At 40.4% G+C, this 22,212-nt stretch overlaps 1 protein-coding gene across 2 annotated transcripts in view; it reads left to right on the top strand.

Annotated features, from left to right (window-relative positions):
* The window catches only part of LCOR (ligand dependent nuclear receptor corepressor), a gene marked incomplete at its 3' end in the record, with an annotated part of 135,034 nt that extends 113,878 nt beyond the window's left edge, over window positions 1–21,156 (top strand). For both annotated transcript variants that reach the window (XM_080822497.1, XM_080822498.1), the window contains exon 8: window positions 16,824–21,156. In XM_080822497.1, the coding sequence (XP_080678623.1) occupies window positions 16,824–21,156 (4,333 nt within the window). The remainder of the gene's footprint in view (window positions 1–16,823) is intronic.
* Window positions 21,157–22,212: the final 1,056 nt, after the last annotated feature.

Raw genomic sequence — 22,212 nt, 5'->3', positions numbered from 1 at the left:
TTAAGTCTTCAGGGAATGAGCAGTATTTAGAATCTTTGGCTGAAATTCAAGCCTTTTTACTGTGTAAATTTTTAATATTAATTCACTGACATGCTTTTTACATCAGAGGACTGAAAATGGATCTTAATGTTTTTAAGTTGTGGAAGGGTATATTTCTAAAATGAGGGGGGGATAATTAACTAGGTTAGTATACCAGCATTAGTAAGTTTAAGGAATTTTAGTATGTAATAGCAAAGTGTTTGATTAAAGGTCTAATCCTATATTGCTAGTCGAAATTAGTTACATTCTGATAATAGGAAAGATAATAGTCATTGGATATTGATATGCTGTGCTGTCAGAAAACCAGGCTAAGATAGAAACCTTTATCTGACTCCCACATGTTGCTTGTTCTGATGGGATGTATACTTTACAGCAGCTTATTGCTGCTTTGAGAAGAAATGTATAAACTATACATTTGGAGTGTTTGCATATAATTCTTTATAACCTCCTCTTTAAACTGTCAGACATTGGTATTTTATCAGTCCACACTGTTAAATAAAACTAATGTTCTTAGGAATCCAGCTTGTACACACTGTTTAAAAACCCTCAGGGACAGTTTACACACTATTCTCACTCAATTCAGGTACTTTGATGCTATTCTTAAACCTAACAGTGACTTGTATTTTTCTGTTTTGCTTTTATTTCGACGTGCTGGTAGCACATCCTTGATGAATGTCAACTTAAAAACTCAGTTCAGGTATCCAGGTATAACTCAGCCAAACAGATTTTAAAGCTGCATATAACTCTCCAGCACACGGTGCCTCACACTCTTATAGTGGCATTCTATATATTCAGTTATTACTACTGAGCAGATAACGTGGGGGTTCCTGTTAACAGTGTATTTAAAGAAACAGAATGTGCATAAGCGTATAACCAGCACATGTGTAACACACACACACACACACACACACACACACACACACACGAACTATATGTTTTTAAATGCCACTAATAGCCAGCACAATTAAATGACATTCCTTGCTGCTTCTGTAAACTATAACAGATGCGGTTACTCCTCGATGTGGCTCTTGCTTCTTCACCACACTACTACTAAATTCAAGCACTGGTCCTTGGGTGTCTGACCTCTACATTCTAGTTTATGCAATGTCTTTAGAAAATTCTGTGCACTGGCCACTGTGATGGAACCGTTGGGCCAGTAGTGCTCTGAGTTTATTAGTAGTGATTCTGCCAAAGTTGGTGTTGTAACATGAGTATGTAAATGTCAAAAAATTAGCAGAGGTCTAGGTCTGCATATCAGCAGACAATTTTGTCAGTATGTTTTGTAGCCTTGAAGTCCTCAGTGACAAGTTTTTAATGATGTGAAGTTCTAATTCCAGTGTTTTAGCCCTTTGCATCTTTACTGTTAAGACTTGTCTCCTAGAGGTCTTTATTCTTTACGACTCCATTTGTTTTCTACAGTACTATCTGTGGTTAACAAAATAGATTATTCCTCTGCTTTAATATTTGATATCTTACATCTAAAAGGAACTCTCCATATATAAAACCCATAGCCTTTGAAGATAATGGAAAATGGCATCTTTCAGATTTCTAGAAGTTCAAGTGTCATGCGACAAAACAGGAACCCCCTTTACTCTTATGGACCTCATTTCAATATACTGTTTACAGTTTGACGGAATTGTATAATTTAATATTTCTCTTGTACTGTAGTTTATATTTATTTACAGATTTTTTTTGTACTGTGTGATTTGAACTTTTTGTTTCTTGCTCTGATCAATGTTTATGTAGTAGAGCACTTATGATCACAAATTAACTTTTTTGGTTTGATTGCACTACATTAAATTTTTTAATGCAGTTCTGATTTTTGACTGGACTAAAATAAGCTGTGTCTTAATGTATGTGATGAGTACTTAAAACTTTAATCCATGTGGTCCCCTTTTTTTTGCATTGTATGTCAGAAGCGCTAGTTCTTTCGTGCATGTGTAAGATTTAATGGTTCCATTGTATTATTTGACCATGACATTTTGGAGAAACATTCCCAGCTGTAATGTTGTGTATGGTAGTTCTCACTGGATGCTAGACTTTTCAAAACCACTATTCTTCTAATAAATTTTGTTGTGAAAAGCTGTTTTAAAAGCTTGGTTTCTACTTCTTAAGATTTCAATGCATTTTTAAAAAATCCACAGAAGGGGTGAGATTTCTGGGTGTACTGTAAATGTATGTGGTAATCGATGTTGGTAATTTTTTAATGGTTAAGTCTCTCCAGATGACCTCTTAGATAATTAGAAGTTGCTGTTTTGAAATTGTGCTTCAGTATTTGGGTGCCACACTGCCTTGTAACCCTGTGCCTTTACTAATTTGATGCTCTCTACCTCGGTTTTCCTTGTTTGGATTATTCTCTTTAAAAAGTTTTTTTTAGCTAGACAAGATATGTATTGATATTTTCATAATACCTGTTTGCTGGGCTTATGTAATTATATCTGAAAAATCATAATTTCCACAGAGTAAAACTTTATGCTTAGTTGCTTGCTAAAATAATGACTTACTGAGTTTTGTTTGCTCTTTTCTTGAAGCACAAATATGAAAGCAACACTGTCAAGTAGTTGAGGTTATTATAGTTGTTCTGATTCTTGGGAAGGTACTGGCATTTTCTTTTACCTGGACAAATAAAGAGCAGCCTATATGTTGTTCAGTTGTGGTTTTTAGAAACTAGGTGTATAAAGAAGTTTTGGATTATAAAGCGATTCCTGTTGTAAAGTGGTAAGGGGAATAGCTGAATTACAGTGATAAAGATTAGAAATGGTATAGCAAAGTATTAGAGGAAGCTTTTTCAAGCTTTTGATGTATGTAATTAATTGATGTGTAATTAGTGTTCATTGAAGTGATTTCTGATAATTTCTAATGGCATTTTATATTAAAAAGTGAGGCTGTTGTTGGTAGTTGCTCCAGATTATCTTTTAGTTAGTATTTTTGTCTTATTTCTTTGGCTATCTATTTATGCCTTTTGGTCCAGTGTTTATAATTTTGGAAATTTTGTTGGTACTGTCGGCTTGTTTATTGGCTTCATTTGTTCCTCTTACTCAGTCATGCCACGTGTTTATAGAACATTTTTCTGGAAACCTAATTACTGCTACTTTGTAAATTTCAAAGCTATAATTACTTGTTCTTGCCATTAATCCATTCTAAACTGGTGGCTGGATCAATATAGTAGGTTTATAATTTGGCGTCTCATAAATGATTCATTTTAATGGTCCTGTTTTTGAATTGATACTTAGTTCTCCAGTTATTATAACTTTAAAAAGGACTTACTCCTGCTAATCCAGAATTTTCTTCTCTGACTCTGTTGATACTTTGGAATTAATTCAGAGATTTTCTGTGTTAACAAGGTGTCAGAGTCAGGGAAATTGCATAAGGGAAATGGAGTGGGAAAATGGAAAATGGGTTAGCTTTCTGCCATTTCTCGAGTTGTATAGTTCTTAGATTTTCCTCAAGAACCGTCCCTTTCTCTCACCATTCACTTGTATTGAAATGTAAAAACATACCTACATCATATGGTGTTAGATTTTGTCGCCGAAAAGAGTGCAAAATCTTTTTTTCTTAATAGAATTTACTAAGTAGTGCGGTAGATAATGGTTCTTGTATTCCAAGTGTACACGTTATCATCTGCTTCCACTGGTAAGCATTTAGCACAGGATTTTATTAATCCTATTCAATTTACAAGTTATTGGATTTTTTGCTGTTTTTGGAGGAAATGATGTATCAAGCTAGAAATGTACCAAGCTGTATTTACAATTGAAGTAGAAAGGCTTTTTTCAGACATTAGTGGAAAAGAAATGTTCTAGAAGAAAAGTTAATAGTTTAAGTCATGATTTGGTTGGAGTGCAGCTTAGAAAGAATGAACCTGGGAAGTCAGCAAAAATATATATAAAACTCATAAGGATTAAATCTTGAGTCTGAAGCTTTTTTATAGGCATGTAAAAACACTGTTGTTTTTTGACAAGTAGTTTCAAGATGTTAATTATACTCTCGGCCAGCCTTATTTAATCAGCAGTGTGGAGCGATAAGGGATTATTTGGTACTTTAAAATTCTGTCAAGTTGGTTTTCTAGCTAGATCACTCATGTTTTCATCTGGAAAATCATAGTAGCAGCCTGAATGCCGTTTAGGCCTCATTTCACCCCTGAGTCTATTAAATGCAATCTCTTATTAAATGTGAAACAAATACACTATAATTGTATCTGTTCTAACATTGGGAAATAAAGTAGCAAGCCTTTATTGAGTAATAAGTTATAAACCTTAGGTCTCCCCTTTGCATTGTAGCATTTTCTAAAGGAAAAACAAATAGATTTGGGTCTCATTTCTTAGTTGGCTTTTATTTAAAACAAATCTGCTTTTTAAAGTTTTTATTATGAACCGTATGAATGTGATGATACTTCTGTAAAAATTACAAGGTATGTTAATTTTAAAGTATGTTGTTTATAATGTCTATTTCAGTTGTGTGCAGGCTAGTTCTGTCTTTAATGTTGGAGCAACAAAGAGTCTTGGGGGGATCATTGGATGTAATCAGTCTCAGTTAGAATCAATCTTTAAGAATGCAGATGCCGCGGGGCCTGGGTGGCTCAGTGGGTTAAATCCTCTGCCTTCGGCTCAGGTCATGATCCCAGGGACCTGGGATCGAGCCCGGCATCGGCATCGGGCTCCCTGCTCTGCGGGGAGCCTGCTTCCCTTCCTCTCTCTCTGCCTGCCTCTCTGCCTACTTGTGATCTCTGTCTGTCAAATAAATAAATAAATAAATAATCTTTAAAAAAAAAAAAAAAAAAAAGAATGTAGATGCCCGGGTCTTATACCAGATCCACTGAATCAGTTTATAAGCGTGAGGCCTGTACATGCTGTATATTCTCAAAATGTAACAGGTTTTTTGTTTTGTTTTGTTTTGTTTTTTTCTTTTCATATTTTTAAAGTTTATTCAGTAGATCTTTTTCTAGTTGTAGCAGAGACATAAAATTTACCATCTCGGGGCGCCTGGGTGGCTCAGTGGGTTAAAGCCTCTGCCTTCGGCTCAGGTCATGATCTCAGGGTCCTGGGATCGAGCCCCACATCGGGCTCTCTGCTCAGCAGGGAGCCTGCTTCCCTTCCTCTCTCTCTGCCTGCCTCTCTGCCTACTTGTGATCTCTGTCAAAATAAATAAAATCTTTAAAAAAAAAATTTACCATCTCAACCATTTTTAAGTATCCAGTTCAGTAATGTTAGGTATATTCACATTGTTGTGACCACAGGAACTTTTTGATTAGCTCCCCCATATTGATTAAATACTGTCCCATTCTAATCTTTCATTTTTTAAAATGAAAAACATGGAATGTGGGGAGTTTAAGGGACTTGCTTTCCTCACATAGTATGAGTTTTTCTTTAATACTCATGATTCCAAGCCATTATACTTATCTCTGTACCACTTTGGCGCTCATGATTCAACCTTAGAATGAGAGGTTTAATCTAATAATTTTCTTTTAGGTTCACTTATAACTTAATTAAATCTATCTTATGAAATTACCAGTTAAGAAGTTATATTAGAAGCTTATAAACTTTATTGTTAAGTAGAAGTTGGGGTTGTTGACTCGGTGGTAGAGGAAATGAACTTGAAGAGTAGGTAAGGCATAGAGAGGAGAGGAGAGACTATCCCAGGTTTAAGAGACAGAATTTGGGGGCACCTGGATGGCTCAGTGGGTTAAACCTCTGCCTTCAGCTCAGGTCATGATCACAGGGTTCTGGGGTCGAGCCCCGCAGGGAGCCTGCTTCCCCCTCTCTCTCTGCCTGTCTCTCTGCCTACTTGTGATCTCTCCCTGTCAGATAAATAAATAAAATTTAAAAAAAAAAAGACGTTAAAAAAAAAGAGAGAATTTGATAGTCCTTGTTTAAAATCCCAGCCCTTCTAATTTCTTTGTACATGATCTTGAACAAGTTATTGAAACTTTCTGAGCCTGGGTTTCTTATCTGTAAAAGGAAGCTTATACCCACCTGCCTCAGAGATTTGCTGTGAGGCTCAAATGAGATTCTGTATGTAAAGATACTTAGTGCTGTGCTGGGCTCTTTGCAGATACTCAAAAAATGCAAGGAGTGAAAGCATCTGGCAGGAGTTAATTTAGTGTGAGGGATAGGGAAGGTGAGAAAATCAGATTGAAAGTTGTAGAGGGAGTCATTTGTATTGATTAGAACTTTGAAAGAGGCAGGTGAGTTTGTATTAGGGACACTACAGTCAGAGACCTTAAAGTGTTGGAACTGTGATTAAAACCTGGAATGCTGCTTTTCTGCATTTCTTGGTCCTGTTCCACAGGCATATTATCAAACTGTTAGTCATTCTTTGTTTCTTTTCAAAGACTAGACTAACAGTTGTTTAGAAAGTAGAAGATGTTTAAGATTAAAAATTAGAAAGTTGGGTGGGATTTATCTGCATTTCTATTGTACACTGGGTTTTTTGTATAGTCAAGGTTGACGTTTTACGTGCTTTGAAGACTTCTCTTTTTACGTGGTGGTAGTTTGAATAACAAAATATAAGAGCCAAGTGTGAGAGTGGTCATGTGTGCGTGCATGTCTTTAATCACCAGACCATTAGTTTTCCAGTGAAAGAATTTGGGGACTCTTCTGCCAGTGATTTAGTGATTTTTGCTATACTCTTATCGAGGTTCTGAGCCTTCCAAACAGATCATAGCCAGCACAGTTTAGAGGTGTTCATTCCACCATCTATTAAATCAACTAGAAACATTTTGCCAGGAAAACCTGGCAGTGTAGCATTAGCTAGATAAAGATGAATTAAGAAGAAAATGACCAGGATAGCAGATTCTTATGAGGTGCTAGGAACTGGTAAGTCTTTGTAGACCAGTTTTTCAAACTGGATCAACCAGTTGCAGCCCTTAGTTGTAAGCTGCTTAGTGGGGCCTAACCAACATTTTAAAAAGAAAAGAGAAAAAGCACATAGCATATAATAAGGATAAATACTGTTTCATTGAAATGTGTGTGTCATAGTAGATAATGCAAACTGAGATGTGTACTTTGTCACTTTGTAAAAGGTATTTCTTGTTCTGGTTTGCAGTCAAAGCTCTAATGTAAACCATACCTTTTCATCCCAGTTATTCTGGTACCTTGGAGAGCATGCTAGCAACCTCCTGTGTGCCTTCTGTTAAGAACCTACACCTTTTACTGTCTGATCTTCAAAACTCCCTTCTTCCTTTCCCTGACTCGTTGATTTGAATTCATGTTCATTGGAAGATTATTCTTTTTTCCTATGTTGTTTTCTGTTCCCTTGAAAAATGTCCTAGGGAAATTATTTTCACTACATAGTAATTTATTTGGTTAGGTTATTTATTGCTTACTTATACCTGAAATTATCTAAGCCCCATGTGTTAGGCAGTGAAGCTGTTGAGTTAAAAAGGACAAAGTCCTGTTCTGTACCTAGAGAAGGTTCAGAAACCAGTGGAGAAGATAGCCATGTCAGCCGTTATGCCACGACACCACGTAAGTGCTATTTAATAAAAGGTAGAAACAAACCGTGGGAGTAGAGTAAGAAATTCTGACACAGACCCCAGGGAGAAGGTGCTAAGGAGGATGAAGTATGAGCAGTGGGAAGTTGACAGGCTTTATAGGTTTTATGCACCCCCCCCCCAAAAAAAGGTAAAATCGGGTGCACAGGTGGCTCAGTCAATTAAGTGCCTGACTCTTGATCTAAGATCAGGTCTTGATCTGAGGGTCATGAGTACAGGCCCTTGTGTGGGCTCCACGCTGGGCATCGAGCCTACTTTATTTTTTACTTTTTTAAAAGGTTTTATTTATTTGACAGAGAGATCGCAAGTAGGCAGAGAGGCAGGCAGAGAGAGGAGGAAGCAGGCTCCCTGCGGAGCAGAGAGCCCGATGCGGGGCTCCATCCCAGGACCCTGGGATCATGACTTGAGCTGAAGGCAGAAGCTTTAGCCCACTGAGCCCCAGGCGCCCCTGGAGCCTACTTTAAAAAAAGAAAAAAGTTAAGATCGCATTTGGACTTTAAGAAGATGGCAGTTGGGTAATGTGAAGCAAACTCTAAAATGAGGAGAAACCCTAGTGGCAGGGAGCTTAAAATACAGTATTCCCCAAGGAAGGGTGGGTCTGTTTAGTTGAGCTGGATAGTGATGGGAAGCAAAAGGAAACAGGGAACCTTGGGATAGGGAGTGAGGTAAAATACCTAAGTTGAGTATGTTGTGTGTGAGTGTGTACATTTAGTTACATTTTGTCTTCAATGTCCCTGAGCAAAGACTTGAATATACAGATGATTCTGCTTAGTTCATCCCACTCCAGCACATCTCCCAACAGTAGACTTGAGTTTCCAGAGAGGTGGAGTGGAGAATGATGATAAAGGACTTAATTCCAAGAGCACCCCAGAATGGTAGATACAGAAATGCTTTGCTTATCCCTATACTTTAAATTTTTAAATATTTTACCTCCTCTAATAGTCACCTCATGAATTAAGTAACATTAAATTAAGAATCCCTTTTTAAGGTTTTAAAGTGATCTAGTCTTCAAGTGATTACAATTAATTAGGAATGCCTTCATGATTTACTATATGACAACAAAAGTAGAATTTTCCGCTTTTAAGGCTTACACTGCAGATTTGTATGGTTTCGAGAATGGAGATTAAGAACCTCAAGAGAACATGAGAAAAGTTAGGAGCTAGGAGATCCCCTAACAATCACGAAAACCTCAGGATACTATCAAATATTTATCTGCTGCTTATTATAATCTGCTAGTCTCCCTCTTCCTTTCACCCAAAAAGAAAGAGAGTATCTGTCAAAAACATACCACCCTGTTTCTGGAGAGGAAAAAGCATTTTTGTTGCTGGGATCTGTCATGTGAGCTGTTAAGTGTCCTCTCGTTTGTTTCTGTGTCAGTTCCCCATGCCTCCTTTAGAGCCCCCTGTCCGTACACATTGCCTTGCAAAGTGGTGGTATGGGTATTGGTTGTTGTTATCACTCTTACTACAAAGGAAATACACCCCCTCCTAATGGAGTCTTGTCTGGGTGCCAGGGAAGCCATGCACAGTTCTTGGCTTCTCCTGGGCCTTGACCAATGTTTCTTTCCCCTTGCCCAATGATGAGGGGATTTAAAAGAGCCCCACGATACAGTGTATTTCCTCGCATGTGGGAACTGAGCACCTGGTTTCTGCTGCAGGGGCATTTTTCTAGTCCATCATTGTCCTGGTCATTTAAACTGGGAGTGAAAGGGCAGTTTTCCCCCAAAAAGCAACATAGATTTTAATCCTCTGACTAAAATCAAAAAGAGAAATAGGTCAGTCAGCTGGCTTGTCATGAGCTCCCATGTAATCCTGACCTCCTAAAATGTCAGTTAGACTTGTACTGTCTCTCTCCACTCTGGCTTTATAACTTAGGCCAGTGATACACTTTTTTTTCAGTTCAAAGTAGCCTGAGACAGAGGTCTGTTCTCTTGGTCTGAAATTATTGTATTATTTCCTAAAGTCTATTTTAAAGTGTTTTCTAAGAATTCTTAAAGTACTCATTAGATGAATAATTTAGGTTAGTGCTCTCACCAAACCAGTATTTAGCAATATCACTTAGGGATATTTCTTCCCTCACTTTCAGGAACTATCACTTTTTAATTTATGTCCTCCAGTCCAAAATCCTGTGTCTTTCATAGCCTATGAACCTTCCCTCCTTTTATGTAAATTAACATCGAGATTTCATGTATTTGGCCTTACATGCATAGTCTTACCTGAGATGATAGAAACAAAAATCAATCTGGTAGAAAAAAAAACTATCAGCTATAAATGGTTTGGCAGAAGCATCTGTGAACTCATTATATTCCTAGAAAGGAGACAAAGGCATTGGACTGTGGTGCTTATGACCCCTTGCTCTGACTTCTATTCACCAAGTAACCTTTTGATTGTATTTTGGCTTCTGGGGTACATTTGCCTATAGGGTGAAAATATGTTAAATAAGAATTTTCTTGGTATTTATATTTTTATTGTAATTTAAGAAATTTGACAATTTGGTTAAGTTGAAAAGAAATAGGAGCTACAAGCCTTAAAAGGCTTCTATCCTCTTTAGATCTACTCTGAATAATAGACTTTTAACAGAGGTATTAAGCCCTGAGATACAGAAAAACTAGCAAATTATGGCTTCATGCTCGGTAAGCAGCCCTGGATGCATTTCTCCTTTCCCCCAGTTTAGATTATTCATAATTTTTGGAATCTTTGTTCTGCCCTGCTTCTAGTAAACTTGACTAGGAACGCAGTAGACTTAGAAAGTTCTTACTAAGGGATTGCATGTCTTGTTTTAGATCAGTAGTTCTTCACTATTTTTCTACTTTGCACCTGAAGAAGATGCTGTCAGCAATCACCCAGGGTTTGAAAATACACATACACCCCTCCTCTGTGTTTTTCATCTCTAAGGGAATGATCATTCTCCTTAACCGCAGTTCTGAGAAGTGCTTTTTCTAAATCCAAATCCATCTAAATTCTATTTTGGATTTCAGCCACCTGCAAGTCAGGTATTCAACTGCCTGATTTTAAGAGGTCACTTTCTGTTCTGTGATCTTATGATCTCATTTCTCACATTTCTTTGTTGCCTTTGTCTACTGTACCCTTTTATGGTTTCTCCTAGTTCAGTTCTGTGGAAGGAAAACTTGGTTGTTCCGTAGTTTAGAGGTTCAACTAAACTACATATAGCTTTTGGAAAATCACCATACTCCATACTGCCCACCTTCTCCACTCCGCACACACACGTACACACAGTGGGTGTTGTCGTAGTACTTGGAATATTCCTGTATCCAAGTATGTGACCCGCAGATGTGAAACAGCCAGCCAAGGGTAGATACATTTCCCAGTGCAGAGCAAGGACTTGTCAGCTGACCTATCCAAGCCCTTGAAACACATTTTCTGTGTTCAGAAGACCAGAAAATAAGGAATTAGGGAACATAATTTCAGATTATTGTCTAGCAAAAAATACAGCTCTTCTTGCCTTGAGAGGAACTGATGATGCATTTTTATGTTTTCTTGAATTTAAGTAGAAAAATCAAGCCAAATTAATCTACATCTCTTAACTATTTGGTCTACTCTGTCAGGGGTTTTCTCGAGCTTTCTCTCCCTTTCTGTTTTCCCAGGACTGCCCTTCTCTGATGATCCAGACATCATGCAGTGTCTTCATTGATCTTTTGTATTTCGGTCATCATTGATGGTGCATTTGCCATCATGAGTTTTGCTGGAAGTTAGTAGATATTTGAGAGACTACCTGAAACCATCAATCCCAGAGTCTAGACTCTTAAAATTTTCCTTTCAGCTTTCTGTCATCCCTCTTCTAATTTTATTTCTTTTAATTTATTTGATTATTTTTTAAATTTATTTTTATTTATTTGACAGAGAGCATAGAAATGGGGAGCAGCGAAGGGAAGGGGAGAAGTAGGACCTTGGAATCATACCTGAGCTGAAGGCACCCACTTAACTGACTGAGTCACCCAGGCGCCCCTCATTTTATTCTTTTACCCTAAGATAAGCATTGACAATCCACCATTTACATTAACCATAGGAATGCTTTTCTTTGGGGACTTAAGTATTACAGTATTGACCAAGTAGGCAAGTTCAACTGTGTCTAACCTCTGATCTGGAAAAACATTATTGAGTAAATCATTATAGATAGAGTTGTGAAACAACACATCACTCTTAAACTGTACCTTTCAGAGTTGTTATGAATATTATCTTATCCTATGACCACACCCTTAAGACTTGGGCATTGAGCTAGGGATAGAAAGACAGAGTCAAAAGTCATGCAAGCGATTTCTCTCCCAAGGAGAGACACTCAGAACTAATCCAGGCAGTTGGAAGTCGAGTTTCCCTCTTTTTATACAGCCCTACCTCCCGTTTCCCAGGGGAGCTTACAGCTCTCTAGTGGTGAAGTATTTCTGATTGATAAATCATTTACTTAACTGTTACAGACTCCTGTTGTTGAGCAGGAAGAACATGAAATCAAACGAGCGATTTTGAAATCTGTGATGAATTATTGTTCTTGTAAAGATCTTACCTCGTCAGGTGTGAGGGACATACCATAGCTGTAGTCAGTGAGGTACTACAGTGCTCCCCTTTCAGTCGAGTTGAGGGAATGGGCTGCAGGAAAGAAGCTTGACCCTCTCTTATTTACCTTCTTAGTGCCTGAGAGTGTTCTAAATCAGGGCAAATGCATATTTGGGCTCTCTCAAAGGCCTGAGACTATAGGAAAAAACGGAATAACTAGAAGCAAAGGTAAAGACTAGCTGTTTAAAACTCAGGCAGAAACTAACCGGTTTTTAAAAAACTGCACCCCCTTTTTAAAAAAAAATGAAAAAATTGTAATAGCATCAAATTTCAAGAAGTTGAGGTTAACTTTAAATATTCAAATCATCTGAAATTAAAATTCATCTAAACCTAAGATCTTACTGAAAAATTTCTAGAGAAAAAGTAGGAAGCTTGACAAGTTATAGGCACAGCCAAAAGCTATTTTATTACTGTAGTTAAAAGTTAGCTATTATAACAAAGCCATTTAATGACACTTGGACAAAGGTTAGTATTAATGTGAAGGTTTTCAGATCCAAGTGAAGCTACCGGTCCAGTTGCCTTCCAGAACATCTCAGATTCAGAATTTTAGAAACACCTCAACTCCGTATGTAAGAAAAGGAACTCATGAGACACATACCTATTGTAACAATCTCCAGCGCCCCCGCTTCATTCCCTGTGTTCCTATCTCAGCAAATGAAGCTGCCCGGGAAGAAAACCCATGAAGCATTCTTGATGCTTTTTCTCTCCCTTCATTTTTGCTCAGAAAAAAACAGAAGAGCATGAAATGTGATCCTTGCCTTATTCCTTACATCTCAAGTAGCTCAGGTAGCTTACATTTGCTTGGAAAGCTAAGACAAAGACAAGTCAGTAAAAGAGACAAGATACAAGACATATAGAATAAATATACATGATTCCTTTTGATTGCCAATGTAATTTGCAAACTACTATGGCTTAGGATTTCAGGAAAAGGTGTAGTCACTCCAGGTGGAGTTTGTTTTGAGGTGGCCCAGGACCTAACTGATGAAGAGCTCCCTACTTCTTGCTCTGATGACCTGTGGTTCACCAGTATGTTCTCCCTGATCCTTTTTGCCAGGAAAACGCACCTACAAATGACCCTTTGTTAATGTCTCTCTCTTTCACGCAAGGTTGCCATTTGCAGTTTTAATCTCCTTGTCTCCTGGACTCCCCTCTCTGATGCTGTTTTTCAGCACCTGAATGCTATACTGCTGTTCTAGGTTTGGTAGGTACTGATGTTTCTGCAGTATGTGTGCCTTGGTTGTGAAGACCCCATTTCCCTTTCTGTAGTGCTGTGAAACAGATTCATACCTACCTGTAGTTGTCTGTTCTGTCTTCTGGGACTAACTCGGCCATATCGCCACAACCGTTGCTTCAGGGGTGGTTTCATGGCCCTTTGGAAATCTTACTTAGTTGAGGCTAATTAAAATAGAGAACAGTAGGAGATGTCTCACGACCATAAAAGAGGTTAGATCTCACCTGTGGATTAATTATTACTCAGTTTTTTATTCCGTGTGAGCATCACTTTAGAAGAAAGTGCTTTCTCAGTTTCTTTCAGAGCATTCTGTCCTCTTATTGGGTATGCATCTTGATTTCATTAATCTGTAAGCATATTGTTTACCCCAAATACTAAAACCTACTTTCCAGAGCAAAGCCATAGGCATGGAGCAGAGTCCAGATTTTCACACTTTGGTGATAATTGTGCTTCTTAAGTTAGAGGGAAACATTTATCTCTAATTTTTTTCTGCAGTAAGATACCAGGATATTTCTTTATCTTTTTTGTAAACCTTGATCAACCTTTTTTACCTTTTTTCATGTATTGCTAACATGCACTTTTTTGATGCATTGAAAAGGCAGTGATATCCCACTTTATTTATAGTCACCTCTCTCAGAGACATCAGGAACACCTCCAAAAACCAAAAACTGAGAAATAAAGGGCATTAAGCAGTTGAAGTTGTTAGAAAATCCATGTACTTTACTCATAAAACTGTTCCTGAAGCCTTCGTTCAGAATCTTTATTTTTACCTAAAGTACCAGTCTAGCACTTGAAGTAAGGCTCCTAAACACCTGCTATTTCACAGCCAATTATAAGAAAGATTTTAATAACATACAGACTGCCAGTGTAACTTTTTTGTATTAAGGGAGTCAGATTTACTTAATTGAATAGCCCCCAAAGCTATCTATATATTTTAGTTCAGTATAATAAAACTAACAGCTATGGCACACGTAGGTGGCTCAGTAGGTTAAGCATCCAAGTTTTGATTTCAGCTCAGGTCATGATCTCGGGTCATGAGGTTGAGCCCTGTGTCCAGTTCCACACTGGGCGTGGAGCCTGCTTAAGATTCTCTCTCTCTTGGGGTGCCTGGGTGGCTCAGTCGTTAAGCGTTAAGCGTCTGCCTTCGGCTCGGTTCATGATCCCAGGGTCCTGGGATCAAGTCCCGTATCAGGCTTCCTGCTCAGCAGGAAGCCTGCTTCTCCCTCTCCCATTCCCCTTGCCTGTGTTCCCTCTCTCACTCTCTCTCTCTCTCTCTGTTAAATAAATAAATAAAATCTTAAAAAAAAAATTCTCTCCCACTGCCCCTCTCCCCACCCCACTCACACATGCCCGCTCTCACTCTCTCTCTCTCTCAAAAAAAAAACCACAACAGCTAAACTTTAATAATAGTGAACATGGTAACAACCTTGAGTCATTAAGAAAGAATAAACTATGTACAGAGGAGGATATAATTTTTAAAAGACTTCCATCAAACATGTTTTTTAGAATTTTAAATGTTTGGTACTTGAAGTATAAACTTTATGTGGAAAATTCACTTTAGGTTGTGAGAAAGCATTAATGCACATCTCTGAGTTATTTTTTATTCAAGTATGTTTAATATGACTGGCTGACAATAATGGTAACTGATAACTTTGTAGGTTTTCCTTTGTACTAATCCTAAGTGGAAGAGGGGGCACCTCTGTTAAGACCAAAAATAGTTAAGTGTTCTGGCCAAGGTTACACAACTAGTAAGTGGCAGAACACTCGCTACTGTCTTACAATACAGTATTCTGTTACACATATTATGCTGTTGGTACCACCTGACAGACATAGGGGCAAGGGGGGTGAGGAAGGCAGGAGGCCAGTGTAGGCTAAGTAAGCTTTCCTGGAAAGGCACCTCATGGCTGGGAGATAAAGTCAGAGATTGAAGAAAAAGAAGAATTAGCTGGAAGGTACTATCAAGTAACATCTATTTAACACATGTCTACTAAGCTGCCCTCAGTGCCCCAACGGTTTCATAGTCAGATAATAGTCTCCTTATGGAGACTCAGGAAGAGAGAGAGAGATTGACAAGTTGTATAAAACTCCAGAAAACTGGTTGGGGTCCCTGAGTGTCTCAGTCGGTTAAGCCCCTGCCTTCAGCTCTGGTCCATGATCTTGGGGTCCTGGGATCAAGCCCTGGGTCAGGCTCCCTACTCAGTAAGGAACCCGCTTTTCCCTCTCCCTCTGTCCTTCCCCCCTGGCTTGGGCTCGCTTGCACTCTCTCTCAAATGAATAATTTAAAAAACAACAAACCAAAAAAAACCCAGAAAATTGGAGCTCTCCAACTGCTTGAACTTAGTAAAACCAAGACATCCAGAAACACTGAGCAGCCCTTGACAACCCTCAGCTGTCTGAGTGGGACTTGCTTTTAGCTTATTTTGAGTCTAGTATCATCCTTGCCCGCCACCGCCCACTGTCCGGGTTAAACTTCAGAGTTGTCCTGGATAACTTACGGAAGTGGTTGTCTGATGTGGAATGACGTCTTGTGAAGTACCGTAAAATGCTTGTTGAAGGTCTAGGAGAATGTAGCAGGTGGGACTTGACTTAGAAGACATCCGGCTGCCTCCTTGCGGTGACAAAACCTTGCAGTTTAAAGTGGGATTTCCTGTTTCCTTGTTTAGAGCCTAGGAATCAGCAATTGCTTGTAACTCCATCTGTCATTGTGTCTGAAATGTGAAATTACCGATCTTAATTCTCATTGCCCCAGGAAGGGGGCAGAAGAATTCCTGCATTACTCTTTGCAGAATTATAAGTCCAGCCAATTAGTCATACTGAGAAACCATGTTAAAACTACAATTTCTCGGGACACCTGGGTGGCTCAGTTGGTTGGGCGGCTGCCTTCGGCTCGGGTCGTGATCCCGGGGTCCTGGGATCGAGTCCCACATCGGGCTCCTTGCTCAGCGGGGAGCGTGCTTCTCCCTCTGCCTCTGCCTGCCTCTCTGTCTGCCTGTGCTCACTCTCTCTGACAAATAAATAAAATCTTTAAAAAAAAAAAAAACTACAATTTCTCTAAGTCCAAAGTTTGTGATGTGCATCTGAATTTTTGTCAGTGTGGTGGACTTATAAATCAATGACTATTTAATAACAGGAATACCCAGGCCTAAAACGAAAGTATATGTTGACTGACTGGAGTTAATAATGTGGCCAAAATTTTATTTTTGGAAAAATTCTTATCAATGATATTTCTTTTCTATAAGATAAAAATTATTATGAATGATCACTTAAAAAGTATGAAGGATGTTACTAAAATTTGGGAATATATCAGGGCTGGCCTTATATTTTAATTAGGTAAATACTCACTTATTAAATGAAATTTATATGGGCGCTTAGAAGCAGTTTTAGAGTGTCTGTTCATTCTCTTTATAGCATGAGTAACATCTGGTGAATTTCATAATGTAAAAATGTTCTTCGGAAAATGACCATACTAATTTCCCCTTTCTCTTTGTCCATCTAGTGAGAACTCAGCAGAGGCGATAGCAGTAGATTCTAACAATCAGTCGAAGTCCCCACTGGAGAAGTTTATGGTCAAACTGTGCACTCATCACCAGAAGCAGTTCATCCGCGTCCTGAACGATCTGTACACTGAATCCCAGCCGGGCACTGAGGATCTGCGGCCTGATTCTGGAGCGATGGATGCATCCACTTGCAACGCTGGCTGTGCCCAGCTAGGCGCCAGACATAAGGAAAAGGATGCTGCGTGTCTCGATATGAAGTCTCCTCCTTCTGTAGATTTGTTTGTAGACTCATCAGACCCGCACAGCCCTCCACACTTGACAGAACAGGCCCTGAAGGAGCCTCCTCCTGAGACAAACTCTGCAGATGGAAGAGAGAATGCCGTGACTATTATCCAGAAAGATTCCTCTGAATATCCAACCACTAAACCTAATTCTGGTAGTTCAACAGATAGTTCTACTCTGGGATACCTCACCGCATCTAATTCTTCCTCATTAAGCTTCCACCACACCTCTAAGAGCTTGGAGGGGCAGACCACTGGACAGGAGCAAGACACGAATGTGAAAATATGTGAGGATGGGAAAGACCATATGCAGAGCTCAGCTTTAGTAGAAAGTCTGATTGCAGTGAAAGTGGCACCTGAGAATAGTGAGGAGAGCAACAGCTGTATTGTTTCTCAAAGAAATTCATTCAAAGCTTTATCAGAAGAGGCTTGGGACTCAGGGTTTACTGGGAATTCACCTAGAACTGCTGACAAAGAGAATGCTTTACTCTGTAGCTCAAAAACACCTCTGCGCCAGGAGTTAGAGTCCAGTGAACAAGATTCAAGGCCAAAGCAAGAGAACCATCTTCACTCACTAGGAAGAAATAAGGTGAGTTATCATTTACATCCCAGTGATAAGGGTCAGTTTGATCATTCCAAAGATGGTTGGTTAGCCTCCAGCCCCATGCCAGCTGTCCACAAAGCATCTAATGGACATTCGCGAACCAAGATGATATCAACCTCCATTAAGACAGCTCGGAAGAGTAAGAGGGCATCAGGGCTGAGGATAAACGATTATGATAACCAGTGTGATGTCGTTTATATCAGTCAGCCAATAACAGAGTGCCACTTGGAGAATCAAAGATCAATATTATCTTCTCGGAAAACAGCCAGGAAGAGTACTCGAGGATACTTCTTCAATGGTGATTGTTGTGAGCTGCCAACTGTTCGCACACTGGCCAGAAATTTACACTCTCAAGAAAAAGCGAGCTGTTCAACAGTGGAGCCAGAGGCAGTGGTCACTGCCAAGCAGACCCTCATACTTTCCGCCCCTGGACCTGCTGTGGATGTGCAGTGTCCCAGAGAAGACGACCATGAAGAACCTAGTAAAGAAGTAACCTCCCTCAAGGAAGGAGAAAGAGAAGCTTCCTCTGAAAAGGAATCTCAGGAGCCTGAGGTTTGCCCCATGACAAATAAACCAAATCCAAGCAGCTCTCCTAGATCAGAGGAAATGACAGCCTCCAGCTTGGCGTCGCCTCTCCCTGCTCACCTTCCCGAAGAGGACACGCCAGAAGGTAGCTCCATGGTCTCAACTCCCACAGCAAGTGGGGTGGCTTCCCCTGAACAAGATCAACAACCAGTCCAACTGCTGGATATCAAGGAGGGGACTGTCATCCAAGACAGTCACCTGGTTTCCTCTGCTGAGAGCATTTCTGAGGGAGGCAGTGACGATGTGGTTTCTAGGCCTCGTTCTTCTCCTGAAATAGTCAGCAGAGAGGAAGGTCCTCTGGGCTCAGAAAGTCAGAGTCCGCCCGTGGATTTGGAGCCTCCCCTGAGCCTGGGAAAAGCTGAAGACAACCAAAGCGTCAGTACTGAGACCAAGACTGAAGAAGACACTCAGGAGCTGGATACCTGCCCGCCCTTGAAGGAAAGCAGCACTTTTACTAATGAAAACCCCAGAGCAATTGAGGACAGTGAGGCAGCAGGTGGTACAGGAAAATCAGAGGGACAGAGCAGTGATGTAAAACTTTGTTCAGAAAAAGATACGTGCGATCAAAACATTGATTCACCTGAAGAGAATGTGGACAAGAAGAAAAAAAGTAAAAAACTCCCTGAGGCCTCTGACAGGTGCCTAAGGAGTCAGCTTTCAGATCCCCCCTCTGCCGATAGGTGCCTGAGAAGTCAAAGTTCAGATTCTTCCTCTGCTTGTCCTGAGATCAAGATTTCTAAAAATCCTGGTATGAAACGTTCTAAAAAAGAAGGGTGCCCTGGGGAGACAGCATCTGAGGGCCTTCTGGCCGACGGCTTCCATACAAAAGGTCTGGAGGACGCTGAAAACCCAGGTGTTGATGAAAATCCCTCTGAGAAAGACACTGAGCAGGAGGACGAAGGAGGTGGGATCATCACCAGGCAGACTTTGAAAAACATGCTGGCAAAAGAAGTCAAGGGGGAAGAAGGAGATAATTTCCCCAGCAGTGATCCCATAACCACAGTGGGCCAGCCCCTGCCTGGAGAGAGACTGGAAATCTATGTTCAGTCTAAGTTAGGGGAGAAAAATGCTCATGACCCCTCAGAAAGTATTCCTTGTACTTTCCCAGAACAATCAAAAGAGAAGCCAGAACCAATTCCCACACAAGATCTGGAGGAGGTTGTGAATGAGGTCGGCACTGAAAACACCCAGTGTAAAGATGGTGAGAGTGACCTGCCGTCCAGTGCACTGGGCTTGTCAAGTAGTGGAAGTGGTGATGCTGCTGGGCCCCCAAAATGGGTACCGAGGCTTACAAGACTGACCTCTTCAACCTACAACCTAAGACATGCTCATTCTCTGGACTCCTCAGACACTGCAAGAGTGACTTCAGAAAAGGAAGCAGCACAAGGAAACCCAATGCCAAAGGAAGATGAAGTTTCGGAGAGTGGAGATCCCTTAGATGAGGAGGATCTGGACCCCGTGGTGGACGACCAGCCAAAGTTTGTGGAATGGTGTGCAGAGGAGGAGAACCAAGAGCTTATTGCCAACTTCAATGCCCAGTACATGAGAGTTCAGAAAGGCTGGATCCAGTTGGAGAAAGAAGCCCAGCCAACACCAAGATCAAGGAACAAGTCAGATAAACTGAAGGAGATTTGGAAAAGCAAGAAAAGGTCACGGAAATGTAGGGGTTCATTGGAGGTTCAAAAGTTTTCTCCTGTTCAGATGCTGTTTATGACAAACTTTAAATTATCTAATGTTTGCAAGTGGTTCTTAGAGACTACTGAAACCCGGTCTCTGGTAATCGTGAAGAAGCTCAACACTCGTCTTCCGGGAGACATCCCCCCCGTCAAGCATCCTCTTCAGAAGTACTCTCCTTCCAGCCTGTACCCCAGCTCACTACAGGCTGAGCGCTTGAAAAAGCACTTGAAGAAATTTCCTGGAGCTACTCCTGCTAGGAACAATTGGAAAACACAGAAGCTCTGGGCCAAATTTCGAGAAAATCCTGACCAGGTGGAGCCGGAGGACACAAGTGATGTCAGCCTTGGCCCCAGTTCTGAAGACAGCATCGAGGAAGTCAAGGAAGGGCGAAGTAGCCATCCTCCCACAAACTCACCTACCCCAGCCAGTACCCGGATCCTCAGAAAATATTCCAATATTCGAGGAAAGCTGAGAGCCCAGCAATGTTTGATCAAGAATGAGAAAATGGAAAGCCCGTTTGGGCAGGCTGTGGAAAGTAAACAGAGTTGTAAGAGCGTATGCATCAACCCTCTGATGTCCCCCAAGCTTGCCCTGCAGGTGGATGCAGATGGGTTTCCTATTAAGCCCAAGAGCACTGACGGAATGAAGGGAAGGAAAGGGAAGCAGATGACTGAAGTCTTGCCGAAAGCAGAAGTGCAGAATAAACGCAAGAGGACAGAAGGCGGCAGCACTCAGGACAGGAAGGACAAGGGACCGGTGGTGAAAGCCAGCAAAGACAAGCATCCTGATGGAACCACCAAAACCCCTGCTGCCAAGAAGCCAGCTGCAAGGGACAGAATCAGCCAACTGCCCAGAAAGACATCCTTAAAAGAGAATAAAGTGAAGATCCCTAAAAAGTCTCCTGGGAAGAACTGCCCTCCCTCTAGAAGGGAAAAAGAGAATACAAACAAAAGACCCACACAGCCCCCTGCCTCCGAGGCAGGGACGAAACCTGCAAAGCAAAAGGGGGCAGGTGAGTCCTCTTCAAGGCCACAGAAAGCCACCAACAGGAAGCAGAGCAGTGGAAAGACTCGGGCCAGACCCTTGACAAAAACCCCGGAGAGCAGTGCGGCCCAAAGAAAGCGAAAACTAAAGGCAAAGCTGGACTCTTCTCACAGCAAACGGAGACGGCTGGATGCAAAGTGATCAGAAGGCTGGCAGCCACGAGTTAAAACTGTCCTGCAGAAGTAACCCTGCATTGTGCATTAACTAACTCTGCTTTTATAAGCTTATCCAGCCTTTCAAAGCTGCAGTTAACGGAGAACACCATAACTGAAGATGCAGAAAATGCATCTCAGATGGAGAAGGGAACTTGCAGAGTCTTTCTCTGAGGCTGAGTAAGGGAAGTTATATATTATATTCTGGTTGTTCCTTGGGTTTTAAACTTGGAACCAAGCAGTTTTAGTTTTTAAAAGTACAGTGCCTTATTTATCCTTTTTGTTTTTAAATTTACGAAAGCTAAAAAGCTGATCTATGTGATAAAGGCTTGTATTTTATACTTGATGCACAAGCACTTGTAGCCGAGAAGATCACCATCATGCACAGAAAAGTAGCTTTTCAGCAGCCGCCCTGCAGCGTCTGTCCATGAGCAGATGCTCCTGTTTGCAAACCCAAGCAGTGAACTTCCCTCTCTGTCTTGTTTGTTTGTTTAAATGATATTCGAAAGCTAAACCAAATCATTTTTATGGTATGTGGAGATTACAGAGGGAATTTATAATTATTATGAAAGATGAGTATTTCTGTTACTCCTTTTTTAAAAAAATCAGATTCATTATTGGTCACTCCTCCCACTTTTGACTTTATGTCATTTAAAAAAATGTATTCTAAATGATGCGCCCATGGGACAAAAGATGTGTCACAAGGTGTTACTATTGGGTTAGGACCTCTAAAAATTATTTACATCCCCCAGGTGATTTACATTACTGATTCTTACCATCCTTTTCATTTTTGGCCTTTCAAGCTTGCTGGCATTCGAATAAGGCTTTCACCTGACTTCGGGGTTGGGGGGGGGGGGAAGTGTAGGATTTTTTTTTTCATCTTGTAACTGTAACTTGACAATTAGGATGAGAGTGACTGTTCTGATCTTCTTTCTTACCCTGAATATTTCCATATTCAAAGAAAGCCAAGTTGTTATTTCCAGTAATAGAAAAGTTTAGGAGTTTGTGTGTGCATGTACATTTGGGTGCATTTGCCTGTGGTTAT

Source organism: Martes martes (genome assembly GCF_963455335.1).
Source record: "Martes martes genome assembly, chromosome: 14".
NCBI classification, from domain to species: domain Eukaryota; kingdom Metazoa; phylum Chordata; class Mammalia; order Carnivora; family Mustelidae; genus Martes; species Martes martes.
Note: the sequence above shows the minus strand (reverse complement) of the source record. Positions and strands in the feature narration are given on the sequence as shown.